The sequence below is a fragment of the Cricetulus griseus genome, chromosome 2 (assembly GCF_003668045.3).
Source record: "Cricetulus griseus strain 17A/GY chromosome 2, alternate assembly CriGri-PICRH-1.0, whole genome shotgun sequence".
Lineage (NCBI taxonomy): Eukaryota > Metazoa > Chordata > Mammalia > Rodentia > Cricetidae > Cricetulus > Cricetulus griseus.
The window spans coordinates 379,658,769-379,683,491 of record NC_048595.1 but is presented as its reverse complement, the minus strand read 5'-3'; the positions used below and the strand labels follow the sequence as shown (position 1 = coordinate 379,683,491).

General features: G+C 42.1%; 1 protein-coding gene across 10 annotated transcripts in view; it reads left to right on the top strand.

The window, feature by feature from the left end:
• Tcf20 (transcription factor 20) overlaps positions 1-23,413 on the top strand; it is a 90,584-nt gene extending 67,171 nt beyond the window's left edge. For 2 of the 10 annotated variants that reach the window (XM_027404141.2, XM_027404133.1), the window contains exons 3-7: positions 7,643-7,736; positions 15,891-15,940; positions 16,074-16,153; positions 16,961-17,083; positions 22,113-23,413. In XM_027404141.2, the coding sequence (XP_027259942.1) occupies positions 7,643-7,736; positions 15,891-15,940; positions 16,074-16,153; positions 16,961-17,083; positions 22,113-22,116 (351 nt within the window). In that variant the 3' untranslated portion in view covers positions 22,117-23,413. Of the gene's footprint in view, positions 1-7,642; positions 7,737-15,890; positions 15,941-16,073; positions 16,169-16,960; positions 17,084-22,112 lie in introns of those variants that run through there. The other 8 variants (XR_004768616.1, XR_004768615.1, XM_027404139.2 and 5 more) reach the window with 8 other exon arrangements.
• Positions 23,414-24,723: the final 1,310 nt, after the last annotated feature.

Below are 24,723 nucleotides of genomic sequence, written 5' to 3'. Positions count from 1 at the left end.
CGTTTTGCCTTTGGGCTTTTTACCTTTCTCAGGCTTCTGGCCCCACGTGTGTCCTTCTCTTTCTTCCTCTATCTCTTTCTTCTTCCCCTTCTCTCCTATTTATTCTGTCTGCCCAACAGTCCCGCCTATCCCTCTATTGCCTAGCTATTAGCTGTTCAGCTTTTTATTAGACCAGTCAGGTGCCTTAGGCAGGCAAGGTGAATCAAATACAACACATCTTTACATAATTATTTATTTTAAATCATTTAATGCTCCTCTTGTGAGCATGTCCAACTCCAATATCAGTACTCTTCCCCCATCCCAAATCCAACAACTGTCTTTGTTGGTCCTTGTTCCTACACTGATTTTTTTCTTTCAAAGATGATGGTTAGACTGAAACTGGTGTGCAAGTGTACTGTCCTTTGTTAATCATTGTGGGAAGCAGATGGCTTTGAGGAGGCAGAAAGGTAGATAGATTCCTGATTGTGTGTAGTGCATTTGATCCTTTGGCCCCTATAGCATCAGGGTCTCCAGCAGCTGTAGATGATGCATGATTAGTCTAACATTAGTGAGTAGTGCTGTATGACAAGAGTGAGGCTAGATGGAGACTTATGGCCGGGAGCAGTAACAGGGCACTGGTGCCTGCAGCAGGATTGTTTATCACTCAACACTCAGGTACAGATGACTAGAACTCAGGTTGCCCAAACTGAGCTCAGTAAACCCTTTTTAGGTAGTTTTCAATGTTTTTGAACGCCTGTTAATTGTTTTTATTATGTATTCAAGTATATGTCTGTTTAAACATATTCAAACGCAAAATGCTTCAAGAAACTTTAAAAACATCTTAATATGGATTGGTCAATCACAGAAGAACTGACAGAGGAAGTCCAGTGAAAGTAAACAGTAGCTAGGAATGCGAATGAAGCTGGCAGGAGCTGACTGTTCTTGCCCTTAGAAAGGTGAAATGCTGAACTTATAAAAAGGCTGTAACAAACATGACAGGCCCCCATAGTCTGCTTATTTTAGGCACTGGTCTAAGTGGAAGAAATAAGTTAATAAATTAACTTAGTTTCTCTTACTTTGAGAGACTAGTAGATGTATACTATACCTGATTTTGACATCAATTAGTGCCAGTAAGACTCCTGTACAAAGATATATTTTATGTATTTTATAAATCAAAACAATTACATTCCTTTGTAGCTATAAGATCCTTTTACAGTGATTTCATACAACTTCACGAGGAAGGTAAAGCAAATTCCTATTTTTGCAAAAGAAAGGTTAATATGATAGATTTTGGCCTTTGTTCACTAGACCTTACTGACTTGAACCTGGATAATAGACACATTAGACCAACCGTGTTTATTCTAAAATGCCAGTCAAATCTGGAAACTTGTATTAAATACAAAAGTAGCCTTTAACCAGTGAATGCTGCTAATATGACTGGTAGCTGATTTCAGAACTTATTAAGGTGTGCATTTAATGAGTTCAGGTTCTGAAATTGATACCTGTACAACAGCTGTGAGACATGAATACGTCTAGTACATCTCTGCATCTCTTGTACTAAATAAATGATCCTGGAAAGAACTCTGGCTTCCTTGGCCCTCTTGAGTTGGCTCTGATATACCAATTCAGGGTATGGTTCTAGGGCTGGCACAAGTGCCATCTTCCAAGACTTAGTGAGCATGACAAAACAGTGTGCTCCCAAGTGAGAGCTTTGATGGAGAAACCTAAGGAGAGTGTCTTGCTCCAAGGGAGCAAAGACTAAAACATAAATTGTCCTGGCCAACACTTTGTAACCCTCTGGAAAGAAAATTGATCTGATGAAGAGTTGAATCAAAGGAAGATGCTGCTATTACCATAATAGATATTGTACTGCTTTGGATGGAGACCATGTTGCAGTCATTTAGTAGGAGTGCATCATGAGATCAACAGATGTTTTTGCCCTAGTTGTAGGAGGTATAATTAAAAGAGTTTTCTTCTTATTGGTAGCCAAAAAATAAATACTTTTCTACATTTCTCCAAGCTTCAGCTTTTTAACTAATATCAAAAGAGCCAACTTGATTAGTTTGTTCCAAGTCTCTAATGTGTCAGACCTTGCCTGTATTTTCAGTGTGTCTGGTCCAGGAGGTGCTAGTATTTACTCCCAGTAAATACTGTATGTATGAACAAAAGAATGCAGTGGTGGCTGAACACTGCTGTAGGATACAGTGGGACAGAGTGCAGTCTGCAGGGTTTGTGCAGAATTGATCAGCATTGATGCACTAATAATGCTCTGACCTAATTGCTGTAACTCTCTAGGCTGCTTAAAGATGTTCATTAAGCAGCATGATTATTCAAGTTGCTGTTACATCTCAGAGGGAAGTGCTGTTCTGGGAATGAAGAGTCATGCAGTATTCTTCCTTTGCAGCCTCCCTTAAAGGAGAGTTAGATGGCTCCTAGTTGATTCAGTCTCTGTAGTTTGCCATTTTAAGTCACCAGACCCTGCCCCCCTAGATAGTGAGTGACAAGCACTTGTGAAAGGTCAGGCTGAATGAATGTCTGTTTAAATCTGTCTAGAAACTAAGACATTTTGTAATTTATTTACAAGTTATAGTGTCCAGAAATACAAGGGTTTTATGTTTGTTTGTTTTTGTCAGGGTTGCTTGAAAACAATTTTTACTTTTTGTATTAAAAGAAATTTCCCTTCCTTCATCAGTGTGCCCCCCCCCCCAAGGTTTCTCTGTGGCTTTGGAGGCTGTCCTGTAATTAGCTCTTATAGACCAGGCTGGTCTCAAACTCACAGAGATCCACCTGCCTCTGCCTCCCAAGTGCTGCCTCCCGGCTCCTTCATCAGTTTAAGCTTCTGGGTGTGGTAACAACATACCTGTAATCATAGTACTTGGGAGATGCAGGTGGACCTTTATGAGTGTGAATCCAGCTTGGCCCACATAGCAAGTTCCAGGCCAGCCAAAGCTACAAAGTGAGGCCCTGTCTCAAAAAAAGAAAAGAGGGCCAGGTGGTGGTGGTGGCACACACCTTTAATCCCATCACTTGAGAGGCAGAGGCAGACAGATCTCTGTGAGTTTGAGGTCGGCAAGCTCCAGAACAGAACAGCCAGGGCTACACAGAGAAACCCTGTCTCCAGAAAAAAAAAAAAGAAAAGAAAAGAAAAGAAAAGAAAAGAAGGAAAGAATTTAAGGCTAGCCTGAGCTGCATGAGACCCTGTCTTTAAAAACAAAAACAAAACAGAAAAGATACTGTGTGCTCATCTCCCCTAAGTCAAGGACATTTGCTATTCGGGGACTTTAAATAATTACAGTATGGGAGAATGAGGTAAGTTTTTCTTTCAGGCAAAACATAAAGAATAAAAATATAATTGAAAATTATGCTGACTAAAGAATAGGTTTGGGTATAGAGTGAACAAATTGAGATTTTGTAGAGATGGGTTTTTATATTTTGTCTTTGACAGTAGGCATATAGGAGGTACTTTTATTTATTAATTTTCTAATACTTACATCTGGAGTTTCTTTTTTGAGTGTTTTGCTTTGTTATGTAGACTAGGCTGTCCTGGAACACAGTGCTCCACCATGCTGCCTCATGAATGCTGGGATTAAAGGTGGGAGGTACTTGTAAAATGTGGGATGGTTAAATAAATGAAGGGGAACTAAAAGGAGCAAGGCAGAGTGAGGAGTGTTGAACTTGTGATTAGTAGATAAAAAGCTACAGTTCTAAGTTCATTGCTCCCTGGCTATGTGATCTTAGCGGTTCCCTTTGCTTTAGCTTCTGCTTCTTCAACTAGGAGGAAAACACTGGAAACAGACCCAGTGTGCCTCCTTTGGGGACCTTGTGATAACAAAACTGACTTTATGAAAAAGGAAAGGAAATTGTAGTTTTTCCCATGAGGAAGAAATTGGTATATTAGAGAATGTAACAGAAAAGTGAGCAGTCACTTCTGTCACTATGAGCATCTCAGGAACTCCTGTGTACTTGGCATGACACATCATGTACCTGTTATTTTACAGCTCTGCAGATTAGAAGCCCAATGAAGTCCCACTCTCTGGGATTCAGTTGTTATCTGGAAGCTCGGGATATTTTGTGTGTTTGCCTTTTTTGAGCTATAACTACTTTCATTCTTTGGCTTGTGGCTCTTTATTCCATCTTCAAAGTCAGCGTATGACCCCGATCCCCTTTCCACATCTCCCTGAAGCCTACAGCTCTGCCCCACTCTGAAAGAGAATCTTTGTTTTTATAATGTTTGTGTGTTGAAAATAGATTCATCCCCAGATAATTAGCACATTCCCCCCTTCTACCACCTCTGCAAAGTATTAAAGGTCTCTGATTCTAGGGATTCAGATGAACATCATTGGAGGCCTCAATTCTGCCTTCACACCCATAGTCTTCAGATTGCTATATCGAGTACAGAAGTGTAGTAAACACTAAATGGCTCTCAGGAAACGGATTCTAGTCAGTCATTGTATCTCTGTGGGTCTATGTTACAAGAGAAGGAGTTGATTAATGGTTCTGAGTCTGCATTGTGTGCTATAATCGAATAGAGGGCTCTTTGGAACATGGGTTGAGAATTTGTTCTTTCAGTTCCTGCTGCTGGTCTCCAGACCACACTTGCAGGACCAATGAACTAAACCATTTATAAGGTGCTTTCTCTGAGGTCCTAATAACTTCTGCAGGAGATCTTTTTTGGGTATGATATAGTCAGCTTATTGTGCTTTTTAAATTTTATTTTATTATGGGGCGTTGGTGTCACACACCTTTTTAATCCCAGAACTCAAGAGGCAGAGGCAGGCAGATCTCTGTGAGTTCGAGGCAAGTCTGGTCTCCAGAGCGAGTACCAGGAATAGGCTCCAAAGCTACACAGAGAAACCCTGTCTCAACAAAACAAAACCAAAAAAAAAAAAAAAAATTATTTATGCAAGTGTTTTGGCTACATGTTTGTATGTGCACCATGTTAGAGTGTCTGGTGCCCCAGAAAGTCAGAAGAAGATATTGCTACTCTGGATCTGGTATTAGAGATGGTTTTGAGCCACTATAAGCTTGCTTGGAACGAAACTGGGAGTCTATGGAATACTAACAAATGCTCTTGACCAGTGATCAATCTTTCCAGCTCCATATCATACTTTTAGTTGAAAGGAGCAAATACCATTTTACTGCTGCAATTTCCTCGTGAGTGAGGAGTTCTCTGTCTTCATGGAAAAAGATACATATGTAGTGTGGACTGTTTGGGAACAGGTTGCTTTGCGAGGTCCTGCAAGGGATGGAGCAACTGGTGTTGAAGTAGGAAGGGAACAGACATCCATGTCCCAGCGCCTTGTCTTCTCTGTCCTCATCTGTAAATGAGTAGTAACAACACCACTCTGTGGGTGATTGTTCAATTTTTGGTGTTTAGGACATGTAGTGTATCTCTGGCCTGTAGTCATCTTGGGTGACACCACGGCAGTTCTGGTCCAGCAATATTCTAAGTCTGGATTAGTGCATTCAACGCTCAACATTTCTGCAAAGTGAGCACTGTTAGTATTCTCTTTGAAGATGGACCGAACAAAGGTTAGGAAATTGGCTGATAAGACATAGTGAGGCAGTGGAAGAATTACTAACAAAGTTGTTATTTAGATTGTAGAGTCTGTGCACCTAACCCTTCCTTGCCCAGCTTCACCTCAGATAATAGGCTCTTTCTGTATCAATTAGGATATGTTGACTATAAGTTGTAAAATTTATTGAAAAAAAACAGAAGAGTATGTCTGTGTTGTCCTATCACAAGTCTGGAGATGGGCCTCTCATTTTTCCACTCTGCTGCTTCCGAAGATGGGCCTTGTCAGGACTGTCTTCTTGTGATGATTAGGTGACTGTCACAGATCCTGTTGTCCTGTACTCAAGAGAGGCTGAGCACAATTGTCTGGTTTTCTGTTTGGTTGTTTGTTTTGAGGTTAAATACCCAGAGGGACAGGTCTCACTGTGTAGCTCTAGCTGTTCTGAAACTCACTCTGTAGACCATGATGGCCTGAAATTCACAGAAATCTGCCTGCCTCTGCCTCCAGAACGCTGCTGTTTTCCAGCTTGTCCATATTTAAGAGCAAAAAAGAGCATGTTTGCTTGCAGACTTTCAAAAGTACTTAATATACCCATTCATCAGTGGCTACCATGAACTGAGGTTCATCCTCCAAGATGGAGAGGCCTGAAGCTCAAAACCTCTGGATAAATGAATGCTTGGGTACTTCAAATAAAAAGGTTGATAGGAGGAAAAGCTGCCAGTTTTGCACTGACAGATTGGCCATTTTCTGTTTCTTTGGTTTGGTGATGAGGCCTTTTATCCTGAAAGAGACATAGAACCTGGAGATTCTTCCAAGTGTTCTTTAACTGTCCTTGGTTTACCCTAGGCTAAATGATCTTTGCTTTCTTCTCATAGGTATTAAGGATACATGGTAAACATTTATTGATTATTGGCACCTAAAAGGATCTTGGTCTTCTGAGAGGGAGGTATAAGGTCCTACACCATTTGTCTCCGGGAGACATTCTTAGCTCTGACCTAATGCTAGGTCTTGCCCTCTGGTACTTTGCTTATCCAGACTGTACAGTGAACTCATGCAGATCCTACCAGATGAATGCATTGTCAATGTTCATAGCTATCCCATCTTGAGACATGGTGAACATTTAGGTTCTACAGCTGCCATGTTCTGGGAACTTAGTCACCTCAGATGTGAGGATTTAAGAAGCACACACATTTTATTTTTCATAGAATCAGGAACAAGTGTGTGTCTTCTGGTTAGCTTTCCTGTGTGGATCATAGCCACACCCAGGAAGGATAACTAATCTGCATATTTTCCTCAGTAGGGCCTTTGGTGATGATGTTGATGGGATTGACAGGATTAGTACTCACAGCAGCCACATCAAAGTGACAATAGAGATGTGCCCTGCTTTAAGAAAATCTGACCATATAAGGAGGAGCATTGCAATTAGAGAATAGTGTCTCACTTAGCCAGAAATTCATGGCAAGTTTCCTAGTACATTTAAAATAAGATTCATGTATAAAAATACCATTTGCTTACAGAAACCCATATTTTCTGGAAAGAAAAATATACTTGTATTGGGCATTTGGGATAAGTAAATCAAAATTAAAAATAAAATCTTACAAATATAAGAACTAGAAACCAAATTCTACTTTAATTGTAAAAGGTTTCTCTCTCTCTCTCTCTCTCTCTCTCTCTCTCTCTCTCTCTCTCTCTCTCTCTTTCTCCTCTCTCTCTCTCTCTGTGTGTGTGTGTGTGTGTGTGTGTGTGTGTGTGTGTGTGTGTGTGTCAGAAATAGAAGCAGGATCTATAGGCAGTGAATAATAGTAGAGAGGCATTTACCAATAGAGCATGGGAGTATGTAAAACAGGCAGGTCTGGGTGCTACACCCATTGATATGTCTACCACATGTAATATAATGTCACTCACTTGCCCTGGTGTGTTCTGTTTGACTTAAAGGTATTCATTAGGCTTGGGCTTAAAACAATCTGCTGGATCTCTTCCCATGGTGTGATCAGCGAGTGGTGGTTGAGAGATCAACCAGTCTCTCCTACCACCACAGATTTCTCCAACCACAAAGGCCATGCTGAAGTCTAGCAGATGAGGTAAAGAGAAGCCTGCAAGAGAGGGGCAGGTCTGGAGTTACTGACATGCTCATTTCTTCCTTTCAGAAATGCTCCCACTGCCAGGAGGCTGGCGCTACGTTGGGCTGCTACAACAAAGGCTGCTCCTTCCGATACCATTACCCATGTGCCATTGATGCAGGTAAGCTGGGACCACACACCCTTTTGATTTCTAAGGTTTATCTATGTTGTGGCATGTGTTAGGTACTTCATTTATTTTCACTTCCAAACTGTTTATTGTAAAGGACCTACTGTGTTGGATTTACCTTTCATCAGTTAATGGACATGGAGTTTGTTTCTTTTTTACTATATATCATGTTGCCACAGAACAGTCTCATACAAATCTTTGTATAGTAGTCATAGGATTTCAATTCTCTTTGCATGTTAATTCCATGTTTAACTTTTGGGAGAACGGCCATATGGTTTTCCAAAGTATATACACATTTACATTTCCATCAGCAATGTATTAGGGTTCCAATTTCCCAATATCCTTACCAACCATACTTAGGTGTTCTTATTATCACTGTAGACATCCCAGTGTTGTGAAATGCTGTAGTTTGGTTTTATATTTCTCTAGTAATATTAAGCATCTATGTGCTTATTGGCCATTTGTACAGTTATTATGGAGAAGTGTCTATTCCAGTTCATTGCCCATTGTTAAATTATTTTACTTATTTTGTCTTTTTGTTGTGAAGTATTAAGAATTCTAAGCCCCCCGACCCAGATATGTGAATTGCAAATATTTTCTTCCATTCTTTGAGCTTTCTTTCACTCTTCTGAAGGTGTTCTTTCTTTTTCTTTTTCTTTTTCTTTTTTTTTTTTTTGAGACAAGATCTCATATAGCCCAAGTATCTTCAGACTGACTTGCTTATGTAGTCAAGGATGATCTTGAATTCCTGATTTCCTGCCTCTCCTTCCCTAGTGCTGAGATTACAGGTGTACACCAACATGCCTAATTTACATAATATTGAGGATGGAACCCAGGAGATTATGCACTCCAGACAAGCACTCGAGATAGTATCCTCAGTTTGCTTTTGAGAAGTCTAATTTATCTTATTTTTTTCTTTTGGTGTCATCTTAAAGTAATAAACACCTAATCCAAAGTGGGTTTTGCTTTTTTTTTTTTTTCTCTAAGCATTTTAAAGTTTTAGGTCTCTTATTTTAGTCTTTGACTATTTTGTGGAGTAGCAATTCAGATCTGTTCTTTTGTAAGTGGTTATCTAGTTGCCCTATCTCCATTTACAGAATGACCCTTCTTCTGTCATTGAATGATAGGATTCTGGCACTTTGTTGAAAATCAGTTGACCACTATGCATGGACTTATTTCTTGCCTCTATGCAATATTCCATTATCATGATTACTATAGCTTTGCAGGTTTTGAAATTGGGAATGGTAGAATGCTTACTTTAGCACATGCAAGGCCCTGGGTTTAGTCTCAAAGTATGTCCCCCTGCTTCCCAAAAAAATGGAACAAGAAATTTGGAAAATTTCTGTCTCCCTCCCGCCAAGATTGTTTTCACTATTCTGGGTCCCTCTTTGTTCCTTATGAAATTCATGGTCAACTTGCACATTTCTGTGAATAAAAGACTATTAAAATTTTGATAGGGATTTCACTAAATCTGTAGATGAATTGGAAACACTCTTACAGAAAAGTAGACGGAACGGGAAACTGTATTGAGTAAAGTAACTCAGACTTAGACTAAGACCACATATTTTCTCTCATTTAGATGTTAGATTCTAATTTATATAGTGTGTGTGCATGCCTGTGTATGAGGGAGGGTATGAATGTAGGTCACTAAATTAAAGGAGGGACTGTGAATGGAGAAGTGTAGGGAAAAGAAATTATACTGTGACATGAAAGTGGAGCACTGGTTACTGTGGGGAGACATAAAACAGATGGGGCGGAGGGACGGGGAAGGCTAACAAAAATAGTGGTGGGGGCAGGAGAGATGGCTCAGAGGGTTAGAACACTGGCTGCTTTTCCAGAGGACCCCAGTTCAATTCCTAGCATTCACATGGCAGCTCAAAACTGTAACTACAGTTCCAGAAGTCCTGACACCCTCACCCAGACATGTATGCAGGCAAAACACCAATGCACATAAAATACAAATAATAAATTATTTTTTAAAAAAGAAAGTAAGTGCTATAATGGAGCCTGTTTGTTTTAGGGAGAGTTGTGGTACATGTGGGTGTACTAGGGTGGCAGGTTGCTCTCATCTATTACATTCCACTTCATTCCCTTGAGACAGGGTCTCACTGAACTTGGAGCTCACCAATTGGTTGTTTGGTTTGAGCAGGGCTGGCTGCTAGCAAGCCCCAGTTTCCTCTGGTCTCTGTTTCCCATACCCCCAGCAGTGGGATTACATGCTTGGTATCCTAGTTAGGCTTCTCTATTGCTGTGACAACACTGACCAAAAACAACAACCTGGGGGAGGAAAGGGTTTATTTATTTCACTTTATAGCCCTCAGGTCATGGGCCATTGCTAAGGAAGGTCAGGACAGGAACCTAGAGGCTCCACAGAAGAATTTTGCTTACTGGTTTGCTTTTAATGACTTGCTCAGCTTTCTTTTTCTTTCTTTCTTTTCCTTTTCAACCTATTTCGTTATTTTATATGTATGTGTGTTTGCATGTCTGTGCATCATGTGCTTACCTTGTGTCCTCAGAGATCAGAAGAATGTATTGGATCCCTGTAACTGGAGTTACAGATGGTTGTAAGCCACTATGTGGTTGCTGGATATTACAGCCAGTGCTCTTAACTACAGAGCCATCTCTCCTCCTTAACTTGCTTTCTTACACAACCCAGGACCACTTGCCCAGGAGTGGCACTGTCTACAATGGGTTGGGCCCTTCAAAATCAGGCATTAGTCAAGAAAATGCTCCTCAGACATACCTAGAGTCCAGTCTTATGAGTCAGTCTCTCTAGGTTTCCCCTTCCCAGGTGACTGTGTTTAGTCGACATCTTCCATATCCTTTTTTTCCTTCTAATGTTTTCTCTCCAAGTTTCTGTTAGAGGAACTAAAAAGAACAAAAATTGTACAGGAAGTTTTTTTTTTGGGGGGGGGTTGAGACAGGGTTTCTCTGTGTAGCTTTAGAGCCTATCCTGGCACTCGCTCTGGAGACCAGGCTGGCCTCGAACTCACAGAGATCCGCCTGCCTCTGCCTCCCGAGTGCTGGGATTAAAGGCGTGCACCACCAACGCCTGGCGCACAGGAAGATTTTTTTAAAGTGTTGTATATAGGGATTTGTGTGCAATTGCTGTAGAGCTGCTTTATAGGCAAGGCACTGGCTATGGGGATAGGTAAGAAGGAAGTAAAGAGCCTTGAACCATTGTTTCATGGGATTTGGATTTTGGACTATTGTTTTCCTTTCTCCCTTCTTATACCTCTACTTCTAATTATTTTCCTCTCTTCTCCCTACTTGTTTTTTTTTTTTTTTTTTTTTTTTTTTTTTTTTTTTTTTTTTGAGATACAGTCTCATGTGTCCCATGCTTGTTTCAGATTCACTATATGACTCAAGATAACCTTGAACTGATGCTCCTGTCTGCTCCTAAGTGCTGAGGTTGTAAGGCATGCACCTCTACACTTAGCCTCATTCTCCCTACTGATAAGTTTTCATATTGTCTGAGCTGTTCACCCTAGCTTGTACTCAGGGTATTAAATCTTTTTTAGTCAGACAGTTGCTTTTCTTCATTGTTCATTATGTTGCTTGTAGAACATCTGGCTTCCTTCACTTGAAGCTTCTCTTAAATGGGGATTCCCAAGTGTTAAGTTTGGGGGGGTTCTTTTGAATTGGGGGTTATGCAATCATTGACTGTCCCAGCCAGTGCCTGGGTGAGCAGTGTTCATACACAGAGACTGTTCAGCAACAGAAGCTTGTACACCTAGACAGGTTAACTACTTAGACTCCAGGCATACCCCACGTGTACTCTCAAGTATCAGCTGTGTTGATAGCCAGGTTTGTAACAGCAAGGTCCCTGGGGTGCTACTCCAGCTCCCAGTCTATTTCCATATATTTCCTGGTACAGTTTCTCAGGTGTAAAGCCATTGGAATGTTCCACAGTAATGGAAATGCTTTAGACCTCTCTGCTCCAGGATGGTAGCTGTAGCCATATGTGACCATTGAGTACTTAAAACGTGGATAGTGGGTCTGAGGAAAGTGGGGATGTGTGGTTTTTCAAGACAGAGTTTCTCTGTGTAGCCCTAACCATTCTGAAACTCACTCTGTAGACCATATTGCCTTCCACTTAAGAGATCTGCCTGCCTGTGCTTCCCGAGTGCTAGGATTAAAGGTGTGTGCCACCAACAACTGATGGAACTTAAAATGAAATAGCTGTGTATTGCTCATGACAGACATAGAGCAATAAAGCTCAAGGTGGGGTTTTTAGGAGAGGGCAGTGGGAACACCTTTTTATAATGGAAGCTTGCCAAACCACCTCATCAAAAGCAAGGCCTCCTTCATTGAGAGTAAGTAAACAATGCCTGCCACTTTCTGCTCCTGTCTATCGTGTGTCCCTACCCAAACCCATCACCCCTACATCCATCAAGCCCATAAGTCTCTAACAAACGTAGCCAAGTTTCCAGCAAGAGAGAGGGTCTGGTTGAGAGGTCTGGTTTGAACCGTGGTCCTCTAGCTTTGCTGCCACAACTGCACTCTGCTCTTCGTGAGTGCAGAGCTGGTGTCAAAGATGCATGCAGCTTTATAAGCTACAGACACGTCAGTCTTTTTTGACGATCCAAGTTGTAATGACCTAGAGTCCTGCACTGCCCATTAGGCATGGATTTTGTGCTTAATCCATGGTCTCTTCAAGAGCTCTGTTCTATGTAATAGTCTTATATGTAGGGAAGGTGTGTTCATTGACCCTGACTGGTTTTCTATTCATATCAAGGTAAGTAACTCTTTTTAAGAGGCTCTAATTTATTGGTGGAGTAAGGAACAGTATAACATTTTCATCTCTGCCTTGCTGCCAGCAGCCAAATCTTTAAAAAACTCTTGATGCCTCTGGAAGAACTTTTATTGTTTGGTTGTCTCCATGGAAATGGAATCTTTGTTTCAGGTTCTGCAACTCCTGTAACTCCCCCACCTAATGTTGTCCCATATTTCTGATACCATCATTAGATTTTCTGTGTTGGTTGTTAATGTTACAGGAGAGTTTGGCTTTATATAGAGGATACAGTAATAAGAATATGATTTGATTTTGATTCTAGGAAAATGTTTAATGTATTAATACAAAGAACACAACAATTAAGACAAGAAGTAAGTCTGTGGTAGCTCATTGGTAATTCCACTGTGCATAAAGAAACTTGGCTGGAGGGGATTTTTCTTTAAGTCTCATGAAGAAGCACAGCCGGAAATTTCACTCTCTGCTGAAGACTTTGAATAGTGGGGTCAGAGTCTGGGGTGGGTTGTGACAAAACACAAAGATCTGTCCTCTCCTGGGAGGGGCTCTATCAGCATCAAGGATTTATTTCTAGGGCGTATTATTCCCCTCCCTGTGCTTCAGGAGTGGCCATAGGACTGTATTGTCCATCTATACTAGTATGAGGATGACAGTTCTGTGAGGTAAATTGCACCTCATCTGGTGACTGTGTCTAGTAACAAGGAACCTAAAGGACATGTTAGACCCCCTCTAGTTTTTCCTACCTTATCCTTGAGATCACCATCTTCATTCAACCTGAATTCTGTATGGATGATACACTTGAGTTTTATGGAGCTTGTTATGACCCACTCAGCAAAGCCACCCTGGTCTTTATGCTTTATACCTCTCCTAGGGGTACTATGGAGGTGGTATTTGTTTCTGGAAGCTGTCTTGTTGACTGTTCTACCTTGTGAATCTTTTCTAGCTCATGTGGTGAGCTGATGAGTTGTTGCTTTGGTTTCTACCCTATAGGAATTCTGACCAGGCCCTGTGGACAGCAAGGTAGTGCCAGGGTCTGAGAAAATGCAAATCAGGTGACTTGTCACTGGCTGACCAAGAGAGGATTAGGTACCCGCCAGAGTCCTCAGTTGGGATTTCACTGCACTTTGTACTCTTTGCTCTTATCTTGGTAGCGCTGGGGTATTAGATAGCATAATCTCTTCTGTACTTTTCCACCTTCTGAGCTTTCTGCCTATAAAGTACCATGACTTTTGCTAAGAATGCAATTACAGTTCCTGATGATTTGCAGATTTGTATGAGAAGAGAAAAGAGCATTTGTCTTTACAGTGTGCTGCAAGGGCAGAGGGGGGCAGTCTGTAAGACTTTTTAGGAGAACTCCATCTCCAGAAGTGTAATATATATTTACAGTGTTTTATTTGTGACTTGTTTTTTCTTTTAACTCAGGAAAAAAAAAAGTCTTCTAACTTTAAGAAACATTTTATTAGTGGTCTGTCACAGCAGGTCACACTGTTCTGTCACTCTGAGGGTGAATGAACTCACCTGTGCGTTTCTGATGGTGCCTTTTGCAATTGACATTGTCCCTATTCCAGATGATTTTGTAAATCCTCTGGCATGTTTGACTGTGCCTGGAGACTAGTGGCATAGCGCCACTGGAGAATCCAGGTGAAGAGAAAGTACTTCCCTGAGCTCCAGTAGTCTGCCTCCTACTGTTCATAAACTCACTGGCAGATTGGAGCAGCAGGAATCTTGGTCATGCTATGAACTTGTGGGTTTAAATTAACACAGTTCACTTACTGCTATGCTTGTTGCATGCTGGAGGGAGGGGCCTGGCATCTAGTGATAACTGGCTGAGTTCTTGGGCCTTGATCTGAGAAAGCTGATAGCCCACCTTGAGTGTCTTAACTGATTTCTTCAGGATACTGAGGACCTGAGAAGGTATCATTTGTGTGTTCCTCTGCTTCTTACATACTCTTCTATTACATTTGAAATCTGTGGCTATATAGACTACTAATCTGGATTTCATTTTAAACTGGTTAAATAGTGAACTTACTAAGGTAAATGCCATGGCTGCCTCTTGCTGTGGTGGTGCCTGAGAGCTCTCTCAGAGTGTGTGATCAATGTTAACATTCTGCCATCACATTCTGCACCAGTGACCTGGCTGTCTGTCTGTCAGAGCTGTGATGTACAGAATAAACTCATTAGTTAGGTTTATCTGCCTTGCTCCACACACTGCCCTGTTCCTTAAAGCTGGACTTACCTGAAGGTACATGTATTCTTGGCTGCCTTCAGGCATGTTGCCACCGTGTTAAAAGCTGAAATACATCATATGTTTTTTCCTCCAGGGAGTAAAACCACCCTTATGGGATTTTGATTTCCCTCTGAAATGTTCAGTTCGGATTGTGTGATCATGTCAGGAATGTCTTCCTGTGTCTCTAGGGGCTGTGGTATGCAAGTGACAGCCCGGCTTAAAGGGCTGGTCGCCGTTCTATCTTGAAACCGGGCTGTCTTGAATAGAGGCAGAAGGGGGGGTCACTGTATTTTGTGTGTGTGTGTGTGTGTGTGTGTGTGTGTGTGTGTGTGTGTGTGTGTGTGTGTGTGTGTGAAGGGCAGGCTTTGCATTCTGTGTGGATCCTGTGGGGAGAGAGATTATCTTCAATTGTTAAGCATTGTCATTGTGGAAATACACAGAGAGAAGGGTTTTTTTGAAATCAAACTTTTTCCTACAAGAAGGTACTGATACATTTTGGAAGTTTCATTTCAGTGCTTTGTTTTGAATGTATGTAAAATTGTAATGAAATTTAAATTAGTTAGACATTTATATATCCTGGTTATGGAGTGATTTTTGTATAACAATACAATGGTTGTTTACACTTATCATCAATCACTTTAAAATACTAGTCTTTTGTGGCTGATTCCATGTCATTACCATAGATTATTTTGGATGTCACTGATGTTTTCTTATTAGGAACTATAGGGTGGTCAAAGAATAAGAGAAAAACAATTGTGTGTCTAAGGTGCAGATCTGAATGATGTTAACATTTTGAATGTTTAATGACTTGAAAATCCAGGCAGACCAAAAGCTTCTGGAAATCCTTTATCTGAGAGGGTAGGAAAGATAGCAGGACAGGGTCTAGACTCCAGCAGCCATGTGAGCACCCTATGGCAGTTCTCTGGATAACCCACTAAAAACGTAACAAAGCTGGGAAAAAGTGTATGTGTCCCTTGGCATCTGGCTTTTCCACAAATAGGGTCAGTTTTTTCATATTAAATAAAGAATATTGCATATATACATTCAGAAGTAAGAAATGAAATAAATCGGTATCGAGGCCTCTTAGGTTCGTGTCTGTCAGTCCAACCAGTATGGCCATACTTTGGTTAAGCATGCACAGGCTCATCTGACTGTCTCCTTTGTTTTGTAGATTGTTTGCTACATGAGGAGAACTTCTCGGTGAGGTGCCCCAAGCACAAGGTGAGTCATAGACCCCTTCACTCTGAGTGGGGCTGGCTGTGTAGCTGGAGATTAGGGGTAGCCCCCTTGAAAGATTTAAAGCCCCAGGCATTGGAAAGACTTCAACCATGCCTTTCCCAACATGTACCTCTAGCTGAAGCCTTCTAGCCCTTGGAAGGTAAAGGGGCACAGAGCCGAAGAAATCCCTGGAGAATGGGGCCAACACCCTTCATGGTAGGATGGGACGAGGTATGCTGTTTTGAGGGGGGGGGGGTGATAACTGTTCATTATGAGAAATTAGAAGATCAGACTCAATGAAACTATTACTGTTTTCTACTTGAGTTTTGTAAACTCTATCCAGTTATGGATCAATTCATAATGAGTGGGTGCAAGGTCTGGTATAGAAACATTTCTTGGACTAAGAAATAGAGCCAACTCCAGAGCTGGGGGAAGCTCTCGTTCTCTCCCAGGTAGTGCAGCAGAAGCAACCCAACAAGGTATAGGTGATGGGCTGCTACTGGCCCATTTGCCGTTGTGTTTAAGTGATGCTTTTAATAGTCATTTCATTTAGGAAAGGTGGAAAGATGAGGCTAGAAACTCATTTCTGAGGTACCACAGAAGGTGGGATGGGGTGAAAGAGGAGGGTCAGGGTGGAGAGCTCTGCTGCCCATGTCTCCTGCACTTGCTCCTGTCTAGCTAAGTTCACACTGACACCTGGTGGTCATTGACCACTCAGTCTCCAAATAGGGCTGTCCTCAGACTGTTCCTGGCAGATTCATATGCTTTTCTTTTAAGAATACTTTTCAGAGGGGGTTCTTATGATCAGACAGTATTCTCTTTATTTTTACTTATGATCACATTTTTTGCCTCAGAAAGCCAAGTCTGGGTGTCTCCTGTTTGTCATTCAGTACTGACTCTGCTTTTTTTTATTTCCTTTTCCATGTGCCATTCCTGTCCTTACCACTACCCTCCCTGGTTTCCACACTATATTTTCTGTTCTGTCCTTTTGTCTTGTCTCCCCTTGGCTTTGGCTGGCATCAGCCTCCCCTTCCGTGCCCTCTCCCCCCCTTGCAGAACAAGACCGCGAAAGGCAGCCTCAGCACAGAGCAGTCGGAGCGGGGGTGAGGGGGGCAGTGTGCACGTGGGAATGGACAGCAAGCACAGGTGAGTTGGGGCCTGCTGGGCTCCCACCACCTCCTCACAAAGCTCCATGTGAGTCCTGGCCTCAGGCTTCTTATGGGCCACATGCTGCACCATCAACATTTAGTCTTGTGGATTAATAAAACCAGAAAAAAAATAGTTTCTCATTTGTTATTTAACTTCCTGAATGTCTACAGGAAGATGGTAGAGACATCAAAACTGTCCACTGCCAATTGGAATCAAAAGGGACAACTTTTCCTGAAGTTAGCCCTTTAGTGAAGAGTTGACAAATGGGCCCATGATTGATAGTCCTAAAGGCAGAACCTCTAGGACAACCCTACAAGTGGGAATCATCTGCCAGCAGCCTGCTCTTTTGACTTTGTCTTAGAGGAGTTTAACCAGAGGTCACTTAAAAAAAGACATTTCAGTAAGGCTTATATACTATGTTTTCTTTGGGGAAAAAAAAAAAAAACAGAATAAGCCAGGCGTTGGTGGTGCACGCCTTTAATCCCAGCACTCGGGAGGCAGAGGCAGGCAGATCTCTGTGAGCCTGGTCTCCAGAGCGAGTGCCAAGATAAGCTCCAAAACTACACAGAGAAACCCTATCTCAAAAAACCAAAAAAAAAAAGAAAGAAAGAAAGAAAACGGACCAAAATATTCTCCAAATTTTATTATTTGTAATCCCACCCAGTACTGTGGAGAATTCCTTTGTTAAAAGCACAAAGAGAAGGAAAATTGTTTTAGTGGGTTTTGTCATCCAGTTTAGTTACATTTTTAACAGTGTCAAGGGATTAAACTCATTGTGCAACCATGAGAATGCAGTTTAGAGGACATGGTCTCTGGAAGCGTGGTTCAGCCTTCCTGCTCTGTCACTGACAGGTGAAAAAAGTTGAGTGTAAAGAGAACAGAGTTGTCATGACGTGGGCCTTGCTGTATGGAGATATGGTGTCTGTGGGATCATTCTTTAAATGGGGCTCTTCTGCTCCCACAGACACAGCAGACCTATTCTCTGTGGTGTGTGCCCTCTCCCTGGTTACAACTGGGAGGTTTTTGCCGCTTTCTGGAAAAACCATTGATAATTTGAAGAACAGTTGAATTCATTTTAGCATATGTGGTTTTCCTCTAAGAAAATGCTTGTTTAATTGGTGGTTCAGGTACTAACTTCAGAGGAAGCAGCTTGCACCCCGCTGTGGGATAAGTCTAGATCAGATGTGGGCTCCCCAGGATTCCCTGGTGGGGATGCTGAGTGCTTTGCTGTAGTGCCTTTTCTCCCTGCCTGCCTCTTGCAGGGAATAGGGCTGGCAATGCCTAGAGCAGAACAGTTTGAAAGGTGAATGTGAGCCATTTTACTTGTTCTTGGGGCACAAGACCCAAACATGAGAAGACTGTGGACTGACAAAAAGGCTCTGTACTTGTAGAAGCTACTGGGGTATATACAGGCTGTGCACAGTCCTGGAATAGTGATGTGACCCTCAGGACAGAGTGGTGGGGAGATAAATATGGGTTTGGAGAACTGTTTGTATTGGCCTTCAGTGGAACTCATGATCTTGTATGCCACCTTGTCTAACTAGGCTCTGCAGTCTCTGTAAGTGCCTCTGTATTGGCCCTGATGGTTAGAGTCAAATTCCAAGGGGACCACGTGATAGATTCCTGAAGTAAGTGTGTCCTAGAAGGCTAGGCTGAGGTAAAAATGAGATCATTTGGAATTTGGTTTTGTCCTGAATTCAGGCTTGAGTTTTAGAAAATCTGGGCCTTGGGGACCTTGGTAATCATCCCTACTCATTCTTAGACTCTTCCATTTCTGGACTAGAAGCAGAATGGACTTTGAGCAGAATGATGGATTTTACCTCCACCCTTCCTGAGCTTGTATCTGGCCATAATAGACCTGACCCTTATGTGGGGATGAACCTCAAGTCTATTGAGGTTGTAGCAGTCACCTGTTGAGTAAAAAACAGACCCCGTGTCTGGTTTTAATATCTGGAATATTCTCTTTGTAAACTTCCCACAATGAAAAATTTATTTCTAGGTTTGTCTATTCAGTTGTTACACTGAGGTCAGTCAGTGTCCTTTAAAGGCCAAACAGTTGTTGAAGCCTCAGTGGTCAGGGACAGAAACAAACTACTGTCCTCAAGGAACAGTTGTGCTCAGGATAGAAAGTCACCATTAATGGGGAACTACACAAAAGAAGGGACAGTAAGTGTGCATGTGTCCTGACCTACTGGTACCCCACTTTCTCATACAAAATGATGGGGAAGGGGCTGTGTGACTGAGGTTAAAGCCATTAGTATCTCTATGTTTTTGTTTCCTATGTAACGAAAGAAATATCAGCCAGGCATTGGTGGCACACGCCTTTAATCCCAGCCCTTGGGAGGCAGAGGCAGAGGCAGAGGCAGGCGGATCTCTGTGAGTTTGAGACCAGCCTAGTCTACAAGAGCTAGTTCCAGGACAGTATCCAAAGCCACAGAGAAACCCTGTCTAAAAAAAAAAAAAAGAAAAGAAATATCAGTGATGAACTAAGGAGGATTTGACAAGGCCTTGGCAAGTCAGAGCACACTGGCCACTGCATGCTACCTAGCTGTGTGTTTCTGAGAGCTGCAACTGCTCTATCTAGCAAAAAATACTCAGTGCTAGGTGCTAGAAGATGTTGCTCCAACATCTTCGGGTTTGTGTACTTGTCCCCACCAGGCTAAGAATGCAAGAGAGGCAAAGTCTTAGTAGGCCACAGTAGGCCATGCCCCATCCATTTCTGAGGACAAGAAAGTCTCCTACCATGATAGGCCTTTGATATTAAGATTGTTATACTAGCCAGGCAGTGGTGCTGCACACCTTAATTCCAGCACTTGGGAGGCAGAGGCAGGTGGATCTCTGGGAGTTTGGGATCAGCCTGATCTACAAAGCTAGTTCTAGTACAGCCTTATCTATAGAGCCTGTTCTAGTACAGCGAAGGGTACACAAAGAAACCCCATCCAAAAACAAACAAATACTGATACTCTCTGGCTTCATTACAGGTTTTGACAGAAGGATTCCTGAACATGGCTTCCCTGTTTGGCCCTGAGATGTAGTAGACAGGGAACAGAAACCATCATTTGAAGAGATGTTCTATCCTGGGTGCTAGGAATGCCACCTACCCATATATATGCCTTGCGTAGAACAGCCATGGAAAGAAAGGGATGGCATCCTCTCTGCTCCTTTTGAGTAGCATGCAGTCATCCACAGATGAATAAGTACCACCCTAACTCTAAGTTCTTCGAGGGAAGTGCTGCTTTTGTTAAAACCTCCAAAAGGAGACCCTTAGTCCATCACATCTCCCTTATACTGTAATTAAATACCGAGTCAGAATTCAGTCCCTCCTCAGGTAGGGATCATATGTACTTCAGAGAAGAAGTCTCTGAATCCTGGCATAGTTGAACTGAGTGAGTGGTGCCTGCTGCAGCTGCGAGTATGTCTTATAGTTGGGTGGAGAAGGATACAAAGGAAGCCCTCTCAGGTTCAGGTCACAGGGTAGGTTAGGGAGTCTAAAGAGAGCCCTGTGCTTTACCTGATGAACATCAAGGTGCTTAATGTTTTGTGCTTGTGGAGATAGAGCCCTAGTCCCACATAAGAGTTCTGCTACTAAGCTACCCTCATCACATCCTCATTCTTAGTAATAGTCATTTTGGTTTTTCAAAATCCCCTTCCCTTATTCCTCCAACTGCTATGATTATAGATGGTAGCCACATTCCCAGTGAGATTTAAAGAGAATATTGGCCATCTTCAGATTGGAATGGCAGAAAACTCACCTAAAGCCTAGTTACCTCTTCTCAGCCATGTCTCATGCAATGAAACACAATCCCTGGAACCGGGATAGCAAAGGATTAGGTAGCTGTAAACCCAAATCCTATATTGAACTAGCCACGTGCCTTGGGTGCAAGTGTCACTTCTCTGAACTTGAGCTTCTTCATCTTGTAGTGCCATGATAAAACTCCTGCATTCCCAGAATTGGAGTCTTGGGCTGCGATATACTGCTGTCTTGGCAAAGTGCCTTCTTCCTTCCTAGACTTTTTGTAAAGCATTTAGCAAGGGCAGGTGTGATTATGTGTTCATATGAACAGTGCATTCTTAGGTCCTACACACATATCAGCCTTCTTAGTGTTGCAAATTGGTCAGCTTCGTGAGGGCAGGTATGAGACGGTGAGCCTGGTTTTTCCTGAAGTTTATCTGTTGGTGGTGAGACAGGAGAGACTTGAGGAAGAGACAAACAGGAATCCCAAGAGACACAGATTCGAAGAGTGCAGTGATTGGCAGAAAGCAAGGATGAGAGTGCTTGCTTCTGGTGTAATTTTCCTGGACTAAGTCCTTGGAAACTATTATGTCTCTGGGAGCTTCTCACATAAGGCACTCCTCCAAGTCCCCTGAAAAATCCATTTGCCCTACATGGGTTGTAAGAACAACCTCTGAAATCTGAAATGGTAGAAGAGAGAAGCCCAGGGTTCTTAAGTACCTCAGGTTCCTGAGGAGTTACAGAATTAAAGCCTCCAGCTCTGTACTAGCTCTAGAAAATGGACTAGGGCTTGTCTCACCTCCCCATCAGAGGCTCTGAGAAGTGTTCTCTATTTGCATGAAGAGCAGACAGATGAGACATAGTTGTGAGATGATCCTTTTGCAATTTGAGTGGGTGCTCTACATTTCAGGGACAACAGGATACTGTCAGTCACTTTTATGAGGACTGAGCTTTGCCACAAGAGTTGAGCCAGCCACAGGACCTCAGCGCTTAGTATGCTGGCAAAGAATCACACACCACACTCTCAAACATGGCCCAGCCATGGAGGTCAAGGAATCTTGTTTTTTGGTCCCTTCCATGCAAGACCCATTAGCTGATGCCTTTCCCCATGTTTGGTTCAAAGTGCCCGATAGTGCTGGCATTGATCTTGGATGTGTTCAAAATTAGCAGACATCTATACAAAGGTCTGAGTGTAAGATCCTTATTGAAAGCCATATCCTTGTATTGCTACCATAGCTGTGCTGAGACCGTATAGACCTTCCCAGTACCCAGTGTCTACTGCTTGTTTTCCAGGTGAGACTGTGGAGATAAGAAGGTGGTGGACACACGTGATGGAATGGAATCCTCCTGCTGTACAACCACACCCTCACCCTACCCTACCCTGCACCCCCACTGCGCCTGCCCATGCCAGCACTTCCTTCCCATGTTTTCACATCACACTCAAACTGGTGACACCACAGGAGAGAAAGACACAGATGTTGGAATGGCTGTTTCCATGGACACAATCTCCATAGTGACAATATGGGGGAGGGGGGAGGGGTGGGTTAGGGGGGAGGGGGATAAAAGGGAGGGATAAAAAATATATATATATAAATCTATTTTTAGTCTGGAAAGACTTTGTTTAAATGAAAGGTGCGCTATCCCTTTTGATTCTATTTTAAAATTATCTAGTTAACTCAAAATTTGTTCCAATGACAATGAAATTTAAATGTGAAATTGAACTGAACAAACTCATCTCATAAAGGATGGGGTGTGGCTTTGATCTTTAGCCTGTCTCACAAGAATTCAGTGAACACTAGACCCAGGACTGAAAGAGCAGACCAATGACAACCACCTTTCCTCTGGTCAGTCTGTCTCACAGGGGAAGTTTTGGGGGAGGGCAGAATGGGGATGGTCATTTTCAAAAGTGGGGGAATGATGTTTAAACACAAAAATAAATTTTTTTTCCTTTCCAGAAACACTATTTATTTATTTTTAATTTTTTTTCTTTTTTTTAGGGGGGGTGGAATTGGTAGATGCTCCAAGGTCATGCTGTGTCCTGGATCTCTGTGGCCCCACCAAGTAGGTAGAGTAGCCCCACAGCAACAGGTATACTTAAGGAATGGCTTACCTCTGGCGCCCTCTTTCCTTGACAAATTTTATGTAACTGGGACCCATCAGGACCCACAGGATCCATGGAACCCATGGAGGCCCAGGCCTCTGCTGCTGAAATAGGCCAGGTCTGGGGGAGAAGAGCGTAGGAGCCATGTGGGTGGGTGAAGCTGACCAGAACCACCCACTTGAACACTTTTTTTGCTTTCATTTTTATAATGGAAAAAGGGGGCTTGTCAGATGTGTGGCCTCATGCTACATGAATCTTTATGTTGTATTGTTTTGTTTTGTAAATTGTATAATTTTTAAATATATGAGTTTTAAAAAAAGAAAAAAGTACAAAAAAAAAATCTTGTTAAGGCCTTAAGAAGGGATATGTGCATCTTTCAGGGGTCACTCTGCCGTGGGGATAAAATAGCTGTTTTACAAACAGTTTTATTTAAAAAAACAAAAATCAAAAAAAAAAAACCAACAAAACCATAATAAACTTCATTTTAACCTTGTGTCCTTTTTCATTTACTCTAAGTGAATGTGTCTGTCTTTTCCTTCTCCAAGATCAACCTCCCAAAGGAGACCTTGATTCTATTCCCCAGGAGGCCACCATCAGCCCTTTGTTCCCTGGCTTCTTGAAGTCTAGGTAGTCCTTGGCAGCAGAGCCTGAAACCAAACCTAGGGTTCTTTTCTGCCTCTGACTTTTTGAAGTTGACATGAGGAAATATTCCCAGTCAGCATTAATTTTAAGGATTATAAAACTATAATGCAATGTTAATGGACTTTGTTTTTTTAAAAAAGAGAGCAGAAGAAATACTTTAAATAGTGTTTTGAGTTGGAAGTAATCAATTATAAATGAGTTCTAGTGTGCCCATGAATTTGGGGCTGCAGAAATGGCAGATTAATTTTGCTTTAATGGCTGTAACAAGCAGTGTGGTCCATTTCTCATCTCACCTTTCTGGATGGTGCTGAGTGTGAATGAAGTGCTTTGTCAGCCATGGGATCATGCTCAGCCAGCTGGACAAGACCTGAATAGAAATGAGGGCTATTGAGCTGGATGGCATCTCTTGTTGGTTACCTGTATTAACACAGTTAAAATGCAATTGATAGATTTCAGGTGTCAAGGACTAAGCCATAAAACTTGAAGAATAGTTATCTTGAGGAAAATATTTTACTGATAGCAGGTGTTTGTCACTTTGCCTTTTGTTCTTTTGTCCCCTTTCCATTTTATGATGATCCCTGAGCACTGCTTCAGTCATGATTGTTCTACATCTTTCTTTAAATTGGGATTCAGAAGTGATTCTTCCAGTGGACAGTGGCCCTGTTCAGTTCCTCTTGATGACAGTTTCCTGATGTCTGCAGTGCCTTAGCTGACTGTGCTTTTGAGCTTCTGCAGTTTCTAAGGTCAGTGCATGCGTGTTGTCGTAGATTTTTTTAAAAGCAGTTTTTGGTTCACTGTAGTATTGAACAGACGGTAATCAATCTCCTATGTACATTCATCCTCCAGATATATATGTGCAGCCTGTCCCATTGGCTGTGCCCCCACCAGAGTCGCACATTGGTTGTGGGTGATGAACCTACATGATCCCTTATACCCACCCATCATGTCTGCAGTTTACATTAGGATTTGCTCCTGGTGCTGTACATTTCATGGGTTTGTACAAATTTATGACGCTTGTGTACCCCATTACAGTCTCTTAGAGGACAGTTTGCTACCTTAAAACAGCTGTGCCAACTGCTCCTCCCCTTCCTTCCAAAAGCTGACAGCCAGTGATCTTGTCATCTTCATACTTTTTCCTTTTCTAGTGTGTCATATAGTTAG